General features: G+C 41.5%; 1 protein-coding gene across 2 annotated transcripts in view; it reads left to right on the top strand.

Annotated features, from left to right (window-relative positions):
- Positions 1–9,193, top strand: part of c2cd2l (c2cd2 like) — a 54,715-nt gene extending 45,522 nt beyond the window's left edge. For both annotated transcript variants that reach the window (XM_023968734.2, XM_023968733.2), the window contains exons 13-15: positions 3,710–3,843; positions 4,119–4,344; positions 4,664–9,193. In XM_023968734.2, the coding sequence (XP_023824502.1) occupies positions 3,710–3,843; positions 4,119–4,344; positions 4,664–4,914 (611 nt within the window). In that variant the 3' untranslated portion in view covers positions 4,915–9,193. The remainder of the gene's footprint in view (positions 1–3,709; positions 3,844–4,118; positions 4,345–4,663) is intronic.
- Positions 9,194–10,502: the final 1,309 nt, after the last annotated feature.

The following is a 10,502-nucleotide window of genomic DNA, read 5'->3' as shown; positions in this document are numbered from 1 at the left end:
TACGGAATATAATATTGTTATAGATTGCTAAATATAATTAGGTCAATTTTATAATTTTTTAATCTTAAGCTAACAAGGGGTAGGCCTATTTGTTTATCCATTTTATTTAACAAAAGCCACAATACCCTCACATACCCCCTCAATTCGACCCCTGGTTTTAAATTAACAAACCAAACTCTTCACTGAAACTGATATACAGTTGACTTGGCAGCTTCATTAAATAGTACATCAACAGTGAAGAGGCGACTCTTCACTTTTGACGTTGAGACTGGTGTTTTTCAGGAACTATTTAATGAAGCTGCCAGTTGAGGATTTGTCTGTTTCTCAAACTAGACTCTCTAATGTGCTTGTCCTCTTACTCACTTTTGTACCAGAGCCTCCCACCCCTCTTTCTATTCTGGTTAGGGCCAGTTTGGCTGTTCTGTGAAGGGAGTAGTACGCAGCTTTGTACGACATCTTCAGTTTCTTGTCAATTTCTCACATGGTATAGCCTTCATTTCTCAGAACAAGAATAGACTGACACGTTTCAGAAGAAAGTTATTTGTTTCTGGCCATTTTGAGCCTGTAATCGAACCCACAAATGCTGATGCTCCAGATACTCAACTAGTCTAAAGGCCATTTATTTTGCTTCTTTAATCAGCACAACAGTTTTCAGCTGTGCTAACATAATTGCAAAAGGGTTTTCTAGTGATTAGTTAGCCTTTTAAAATGATAAACTTGGATTAGCTAACACAATCTGCCATTGGAACACTGGAGTGATGGTTGCTGATAATGGGCCTCTGTAGATATTCTATAAAAAATCTGCCGTTTTCAGCTACAATAGTAATTTACAACATTAACAATGTCTACACTGTATTTCTGATCAATTTGACGATTTAATGAACAAAAAATTWGATTTTCTTTCAAAAACAAGGACATTTCTAAGTGACCCCAAACTTTTTAACGGTAGTGTATTTTTTCTTTCGGTTTTGGAGTTTGAAAATGTACTGGCCCAAGCGGGCCATATGAAAGCTTGATTAACTGGCCCYGTAAGCTCTGCCGATGTTGCCGGGGAAGCGGGCAGCCCTGAATGTCATGTGCCAAAGGATTTTTCACACTAATGTAAAGTGTGAAAAACAATAATACTGTTTGGGTTCGCCTGGCTGAGMGTTAGGCTACTTGCAATTCGTGTCAACCTTTTCATTATGCGACTGGGGTGGAAACAAGCAAGATGGCTTGAACCTGAAGCAATACATGGTGCAGAGTGTGCAGTTCTACCTTACTTGTGCTACACTCMGCATCTTCAAGATGGTCAGGAATAAAGGGAACCAACGACAAAGTTAGCTTTATGCTGCAAAATWGCCTACTAAATAGGCCAAGCCTAAACAAATAAATTACGCTGAAAAATAAACAATTTCAAAGATTTGAGTTACAGTTCATATAAGCAAATCAGTCTATTGAAATAAATCAATTAGGCCCTAATCTATGAATTTCACATGACTGGGAATACAGATATGAAGCTGTTGGTCAAAGATACCTTCTTTTTTTTTTAAGTAGGGGCATGGATCAGAAAACCAGTCAATATCTGGTATAACTAACATTTGCCTCATGCAGCGCCACACATCTCCTTTGCATAGAGTTGATCAGGATGTTGATTGTGGCCTGTGGAATGTTGTCCCACTCCTCTTCAATGGCTGTGCGAAGTTGCTAGATATTAACGGGAACTGGAACACGCTGTCGTACACGTTGATCCAGAGCATCCCAAACATGCTCAATGGGTGACATGTCTGGTGAGTATTGTCACGAACCGGCTTGAAGTCGGTAACAAGAGGAGACAACGTGGAGATTAGGAATAAAAAAAATATATTTATTAACGGAAGTAACGTAAATACAATTAACAACGGTGTGTGTGTAGTCAGTAATCAGTGGTGTACGTGAGTGGTTGCGTGCATAAATGTGATAATGAGGGGTGTTGAAAGGTGCCAAAGCAAGCAAACAAAACGGCCACAAAAATGCCACAGCCAAAATCTAACAGTGTGTTTGCATGGAGAGTCTCCTCAATGAACGGGGAAGAGGTGTATTTATCCCAGGACACACCCGGGCCCAGGTGTGTCCCATATCGCTCACGACCCTCCCAGCTCCGCCAACCGACATCCTGTTAAGGAAAGCAAGAGCAAAGAGAACGAATTCGGCAGACAGAGTGGGAGGGTTGTCACAGTATTCAGGCCATGGAAGAATTGGGACATTTTCAGCTTCCAGGAATTGTGTACAAATCCTTGAGACAWTATCATGCTTAAACATTAYAAGATGGTGGCAGATGAATGGCACGGCAATGGGTCTTAGGATCTCGTCACGGTATCTCTGTGCATTCAAATTGCCATAGATAAAATGCAATTGTGTTCAATGTCCATAGCTTATGCCTGCCCATACCATAACCCCACCGCCACCATGCGGCACTCTGCCATCAGCAAACTGCTTGTCCGGTACAGTTGAAACCGGTATTCATCCGTGAAGAGCACACTTCTCCAGCGTGCCAGTGGCCATCGAAGGTGAGCATTTTCTCGCTGAAGTCGATTACGACGGCAAACTGCAGTCAGGTCTAGACCATGGTGAGGACGATGAGCATGCAGATGAGCTTCCCTGAGACGATTTCTGACAGTTTTGCAGAAATTCTTCGGTTGTGCAAACCCACAGATTCATCAGCTGTCCAGGTGGCATGTCTCAGACGATCCCGCAGGTGAAGAAGCTGGATGTGGAGGGCTGGGCTGGTATAGTTACACGTGGTCAACAGTTGTGGGACCGAGTGGACATACTGCCAAATTCTCTAAAACAACGTTGGAGGCGGCATATGGTAGAGAAATTAACATTCAATTCTCTGGTAACAGCTGTGTTGGACATTCCTGCAGTCAGCATGTCAACTGCACGCTCCCTCAAAACTTGAGACCTCTGTGGCAATGTGTTGTGGGACAAAACTGCACATTGTAGAGTGACCTTTATTTGCCCCCAGTACAAGMTGCACCTGTGTAATGCTGTTTAATCAGCTTCTTGATATGCCACACCTGTCAGGTGGATGGATTATCTTGGTAGAAATGCTCACTAACTGGTGTTAACAAATTTGTTAATAACATTTCTGGGAACTTGTATTTGAGCTCATTAAAAACAAGTGACCAACACTTTACATGATGCGTTTTATATTTTTGTTCAGTGTAATTGCCAAATACAGTGTACATAAATGAGGCCCATACAGACGACTTGCCTGTCAGTTTTTCCTCTCTGTACTCTTTCATTCAGTTTCTTCTTCACATCAGGAAAGAATGACTCTAGTCCTTAAGAAACTCTTTATATAGACCAGAACTATTACTCTTTCCACACTGTGGTAATTAAAGCCCGTTTGTTATTTTAGAATTATTTCTGTTTTTCTTTTGTCTACTGCCCACATCTTATTGTCACAATAGAAACATTCTCCATTTATTCTTATTRGTGCTTATGAATTTAACATGTTAAATCTGACTGCACTATTTAYTTTGTTTGTTTAAAAYAGAGAGGAGAGGGAGAGAAACCAAAAGCAAATCAGCATTCTAACTCCCCCTTGCGATGGTGTGACGCAGTCTACCACGATCTGCCACAGTTTACCGCAAATGTGCTACGGCATAACCTCAACTTTTAATTGAGGAACAACTGTGTATGACTAGTGTTTTGTGACTGTGTGTTTGTGACTGTTTGTGTCTAGCTGATAGTCCCCTGTCCAATGGGCTGGACCCGGTGGCTGACACGGCTATAAGACAGCTGACAGAGAACGCCAGCAAGATGTCCAAGAAGACTCCCACTAAACGGAGCACGCTCATCATCTCGGGCGTGTCAAAGGTTAGAAACAAACAGTGGTGTCCAAACCATAGAAATAGAATCTAGAGCAGCTAGCTGTTCTCTGCCAATCTCACAACACACTGCGCTGAAGGGTCTGGTGCTGGAGTAGCTAGGAATACATATATTGTGTACATACTGTATATACATATTGTTACATTTTGGTTTTATAATCATGTAGGACATTAGTTTCATTAGGCTCAAATAGAAGTACTGTAATTTGGGCCTCAGTGTCTGTTGTCTCCTGTGTGTGAATTGAAATTAATTTAATACCTCAGGTCCCCATCTCGGAGGACGACTGTGGCCTGTCTTGTGGCTACGCTGCAGCCATGGATGCTGCCCTGCAGGGAGGAGGAGCCTCCAACTACTACGGGGTGGGGCAACATCAGGAAGCAGARGAGACCACGCCCTCGGATGTGTCTGAGCGGCCGTCTGTCGATGACGTGGAGTCAGAAACGGGCTCCACTGGGGCCCTGGAGACACGCAGCCTCAAAGACCATAAAGGTACCAGGCTGCCAGAGCCCTGGCTGGGCCTGCTTCAGACCAATTCTACTCCATCTCTATGGAGAGATACTCTGGCTGTCCRGAGTACTTCTCTCTGGAAATGTACAGCATTTTATAGAATCAAGAAAATACGATAAGAGGAAATAGTGTTGTGTTTATGCATCATCTTATGAGGATAATTGGATATGGATGTAAATGAATATGTAAATGTTTTGATATAAATTTACGGTATTTATGTCAACTGCAATATCAATATTGTATTCTCCAAATCACCATTATACACCATGATGTAACTCCTGTCTCTATTACGCTCTTCTAGTGGGCTTCCTCCGCAGCGGAACCAAGCTACTATTCCGTACAAGACACCGAAAGAAGGACCCAACCTTCAGCCAATCCCACGAGGACCTCTCCAACCTGGCCAGTGTCTCTGCCTCTTCTGCCTCTGGCACCATTGTGCGTAAGAAGTCCGGCAGCTTCTCCCGACGACTCATCAAGCGCTTCTCCTTCAAGTCGAAGTCGAAGGACAAAGCCAGTGCCACKAATGGAGGGCCGAGCACAGCAGACAACTGATAGACAACTGAATGGTGTAGCGGATGGCTAAATGGCATTGCTACCGCCTTCCTGAGACCTAGAAGTAGGCTACTGTTGCCGTGGACCCAGAAATCGCCCTGGCTTTTCTGGGTCAATGGTATTGGGTTGGGTAGGATCGTAGGACTGCTTGAAATGGTTGGAGGATGCTTAGCATTGGTCAACCTGTCCCACCATTTCTTCCTCTGTGTTCACCATCAGATGAGGAACCCAKATTTGCCACTTTTATCCAGTTTTTGCAGGCAGTACACGTACACCCCAGGTTGGTGGTTACCTATCCTGCATCTCTTACCTCTGATAGGACCCCTTTTCCTCTGGATGAGAAACACACACGTCAGGGACAGATAGATGGATCCAGGGACTGTTTGCTTATTATCAAAGCCATTTATTTTCAGAAGTAGCCTCTGCTGCTCTGGTGGATTTAAAGGGGATAACGAAAGTAGGAATAAACTTGAAGATGTTGCAATTCAACGCTAAAGGGGCAGTAGGTAGAGTGAGTGTGGCCTCTTCCAAATCAATTTATTTAAAAATATGATTTTCTTGGTTGCACTTTATTGGATTGTTTACAGCACTTGAAAGCTTCTGGTGTTAATTTGGTGTTAATTTGATTGGTATTTGTATTGTTTGCTCTCTGATTCACATGATTATCCTTCTGTCTCCCCCCCAAAATATTTTGGTCGGTTGGTCGTTTGCATTATGTAGGCCTAGTAGAGACACGACTTTATCTTTCTTTCCTGCTTAGTTGTAAATGTAATCTTAAATAACAAACTTAGTTGAAGAACAAATATCAACCCCTCGCATRGGTCTTAAGTTGGTGGTAATGTTGACATTCATATAGTGGCTTATACGTTATGTTTTAACAATGTTGTTCATAATTGTAAGTTGTACAAAAACCAAATGCAGGCATACCTATGTCTGTGTTTTGTATTTAGTTTTTTTAGAAAGGGAAATCTTCAAGGCAAACTGTTATAAAAAAAAAGGCAAACTGTTTTAAATGATCAGCTCAGACCCTTTTTTAATTTGTATCTACTAGGCAWGTTGAAATACCTCAATCGCCTGAGMACTAACGTTACACATTCTCTGGGTCAGAACTATTGATGGAGGATATGCCATAAATATCTTTAATAGTTGAATGGTAAATGATATACAGATTGAGTCCTCTTAATATTCATATCAGGGAATTATCATGGTTGAGGTAATAAAAAAAGATGGTCAGATGGTTATTATGACATTCTCCCCTGTAATGCAAGATTGTTGCTCCTTATTTCAAGTTGAGCTTTTAAGATGTCACAGTCCTCCAGGACATGCGTTGTCACGCACAGAACATAGGGTAGTGTAAAGATGTACATACAAGTAGTTATCTTGTACAGTATTGGCATATGCGTTTTGTAAGACAATTATTTTGCCATCCTCTCAGAATTTGTATTGTGTATCCCTAAAGTATATTTGATGTTATAGGAAGGGAATGTGGTTCAGTAGTAATAGACAAGGAAATATTGTTACTTCTGCCCCACCTCTACTCTTTAAGACAGACTCCCATAATCATCATCACATAGTACAGTTTGCCAAGTAAAGTCACACACATAATGAAGTTTTCTATATGAAATTGTCACTGAGGTAACATCACTTTTTTTGCTGGTTGAAACCCATAAACATTACTACTTGAAGTTACAGCTTGTCTGAAGACAATGTATAACAGTATACAGTGCCTTCAGAAAGTATTCACGCCCCTACAAATTGGGAATAAAATTGATTTAAGTGGGGAAAAAACMCAAAATTGTTCAAAGCTTAATAAAAAATAAAACACTAATATATCTTAATTCGATAAGTATTCAACCCCCTGAGTCAATACATGTTAGAATCACCTTTGGTAGCGATTTACAGCTGTAAGTCTTTTGGGTTAAGTCTCTTAGGAGCTTTGCACATCTGGATTGTACAATATTTGCCCATTTTATTATTTTTTAAACTCTTCAAGCTCTGTGAAGTTGGTTGTTGATCATTGCTAGACAGACATTTTCCAGTGTTGCCATAGATCTTCAAGCCGTTTTAAGTCTAAACTCTAACTAGGCCACTCAGGAACATTCAATGTCGTCTTGGTAAGCAACTCCAGTGTATATTTAGCCTTGTGTTTTAGGTTATTTGTCCTACTGAAAGGTGAATTTGTTTCCCAGTGTCTGTTGGAAAGCAGAATGAACCAGGTTTTCCTCAATGATTTTCCCTGCGCTTAGCTCTATTCCGTTTCTTTTTATTGAAAAAATAAAATCCCTAGTCCTTGCCGATGACGAGCATATTCATAACATGATGCAGCCCCCACCATGCTTCAAAATATGAAGAGTGCTACTTAGTGATCTGTTTTGTTGCATTTGCCCCAAACATAATGCTTTGTATTTAGGACAAAAAGTGAATTTCTTTGCCACCTTTTTGGGAAATATTACTTTAGCGCCTGCAAACAGGATGCATGTTTTGGAATATTTGTATTCTGTACAAACTTCCTTCTTTTCACTTCCTTCTTTTCACTGTCATTTAGGTTAGTATTGTGGAGTAACTACAACGTTATTGATCCATCCTCAGTTTTCTCCTATCACAGCCATTAAACTCWATTTATTTGATTTGATTTATTTAACCTTTATTTAACTAGGCAAGTCCGTTAAGAACAAATTCTTATTTACAATGATGGCCGACTTGTAAAGCCCAAACCCTCCCCTATCCCGGACGACGCTGGGACAATTGTGCTCTGTCCTATGGGACTCCCGATCATGGGCGGTTGCGATACAGCCAGATAGTCTGTAGTGATGTCTCTAGCACTGCGATGCATCACTTGGGGGGCCTGTAACAGTTTTAAAACCACTATTGGCCTCATGGTGAAATCCCTGAGAGGTTTCTTTCCTCTCCAGCAACTGAATTAGGAAGGACGCCTGTATCTTTGTTGTGACTGGATGTATTGATACACCATCCAAAGTGTAATTATTAACTTTGCCATGCTTAAWGGGATATTCAGTGTCTGCTTTAAAAAAAAAAAGTACCCATCTACCAATAGGTACCCTTCATGCGATGCACTGAGGGACCTTACAATTATCTGTATGTGTGGGGTTAATTTAATTTATTACCCATTTTTCTCCCGAATTTCGTGGTATCTAWTTGGTAGTTACAGTCTTGTCCCATCGCTGCAACTCCCATACGGACTCGGGAGAGGCGAAGGTCGAGKGCCGTGCGTCCTCCGAAACACAACCCAGCCAAGCCGCACTGCTTCTTGACACAATGCCCGCTTAATCCAGAAGCCTGCCGCACCAATGTGTCGGAGGAAACACCGTACACCTGGCGACAGTGTCAGCGTGCATTGTGCCCAGCCCGCCACAGGAGTCGCTAGTGTGTGATGGAACAAGAACATCCCTACCGGCCAAACCCTCCCCTAACCCGGACGATGCTGGGCCAATTGTGCGCAGCCCCATGGGTCTCCGGTCACGGCCGGCTGCGACAGAGCCTGGACTCGAATCAGGATCTCTAGTGGCACAGCTAGCACTGCGATGCAGTGCCTTAGACTACTGCGCCATTCGGTTGGCTGTGGGGTAAATTTTTACTCCTGAACGTATTTAGGTTTGCCATAACAAAGGAGTTGAATACATATTGACTCAAAACATTTTAGAWTTTTTTTAACAAAATAAAATCTAAAATCTAAAGCTGAAAACTAAATTCCACATTGACATTGTAGGGTATTGTGTGTAGATCAGTGGCAGATAATCTCAATATWATACATTTTAAATTGAGGCTGTAACACAACAAAATTTGGAAAAAGTCAAGGGATGTGAATACTTTCTGAAGGAGCTATATGTTTTTTAGGGGTCCAAGCAATTTGGTGACAAAAAKTAAAATTCCTGTGAGACGGTAAGCCACGCTGGTGCAACATTGTAGGATGGTAAAGGGCCATGGGCCACACCGTCTCATGCCATGCCAATTGCCCACATGGKGCTATAATAAACAATTGAAAATGGAAACTTTGAAAGCTCACGCCCCTCTGCCCGTSTYATGTAGCGTCATAAATACGGTACATAGGTCCCTCTCCTTACAAGGAACAAATTTGCGTTAAGGACCCATAACAATTTTTTTTTTTTGACTAACCCAAGCTAGACCACAGCCTGTCGTTTRCAATGGTAACAAATCAGCAAGAAGGGGCGAGCTAGATCCTTTCTATTTGAAGCCTATAAAGTATGATGTGATCATTTAAATGTTTAATTTATTTGAAATAAATTTATTTTTTAAAACACACTGATACTCATCATTTGTCACATCTCTAGTGTAATGTGTTGTTTGAATGTCATACTGTATGTTGAACAATACTGAACATTATGTTGAATTGACCAATTTTAGGTTTTCTCCCCAAAATACTTTCTCTACCTCCAAGAAAATGGGTCGTCATAATGGCTCTAGACGCCTAGGTGTGATACCATGTGACCTGGCAGGACTAGAAAAGTAATGCTCCCCTTTCTCTCATTCTCTTAACTCTGGACCCAAAGGAGGAAGAAGCACKTCGAGCTCCAGCAAGCTGACGACAGGCCCTGGTCTTTGCCTTTAATGGCCAGAACTGGTAACTGATAAATTAGGGGGAAAGTACCTTTTTTAGGGAATTGTACTTGAAATTGGGACTTAAGTGCCCACGCACTAAACAGGCTCAGAAGAAGARGAMACTTKAAAGAGCTAGTGTAGCCTGAACGGCACACTTAAGCTAACCTTCTTCAAGGAAAGAAGGAGAAGACTATTAGAGCACAGCCTCTGCAACTCAAGCAAGGAGCCAACAGAGAAAAGCAACAGGCATAAGGACACCAACTCCGGACCAAAGGAGCAACCTGAAGGAGGAACCCCAACTCAAGAAGACAGGACATCTTCTTCKTTTGTTCTTCACATGCAGCCTGAACAATCAAAAAGCCACAACAGACTTTGATCACAGACTGAGAATAACATAATGTCATGMTCAGGATCTCAAGCTCTTCAATTCTCGTCTTTCATTCTATTTCCTAACTTTTCATGATCATTCTCATTATGTTTGTAAATATTTAGATTAGTGTTATTAAATGTTGATTGTGTAAATAAATTGTGTTRGTCTTGTTGTTCTGGTCAAGAACTCTCAATTGATTCTCAAAATAATTCATACCTTCAGATAAGTCAACTATTACTATTGTTCTTATTTTAGTCTTATAGAGTTATTCCTAAAATATCTCATAAACCACATCTTCTTAGAATACTATTTCTGTCCAATACAGGACTGATGCCTTGTTAATAATCTCATAGAAATGTGTACCACTACCACACTAGGCTAAATTGACTGAGAAAGGAACCCCAAAGATTCACTTTCGCGTGGGGGTAGAATGACAGAGACGGTGTAATTGCCCAGTGAATATGCCGACCAGTGGAGGCTGCTGAGGGGAGGACGGCTCCTAATAATGACTGGAACAGAGCAAAWGMAATGGCATCAAACATTTGGAAACCATGTGTTAGATGTATTTGATACCATTCCACTGATGCTGCTCCAGCCATTACCACGAGCCAGTCATCCACAATTAAGGTGTCACCAACCT

This window comes from Salvelinus sp. IW2-2015, linkage group LG23, assembly GCF_002910315.2.
Source record: "Salvelinus sp. IW2-2015 linkage group LG23, ASM291031v2, whole genome shotgun sequence".
Taxonomy (NCBI): domain Eukaryota; kingdom Metazoa; phylum Chordata; class Actinopteri; order Salmoniformes; family Salmonidae; genus Salvelinus; species Salvelinus sp. IW2-2015.
The sequence above is the reverse complement of the archived record's forward strand: the minus strand, read 5'-3'. Positions and strand labels throughout refer to the sequence as shown.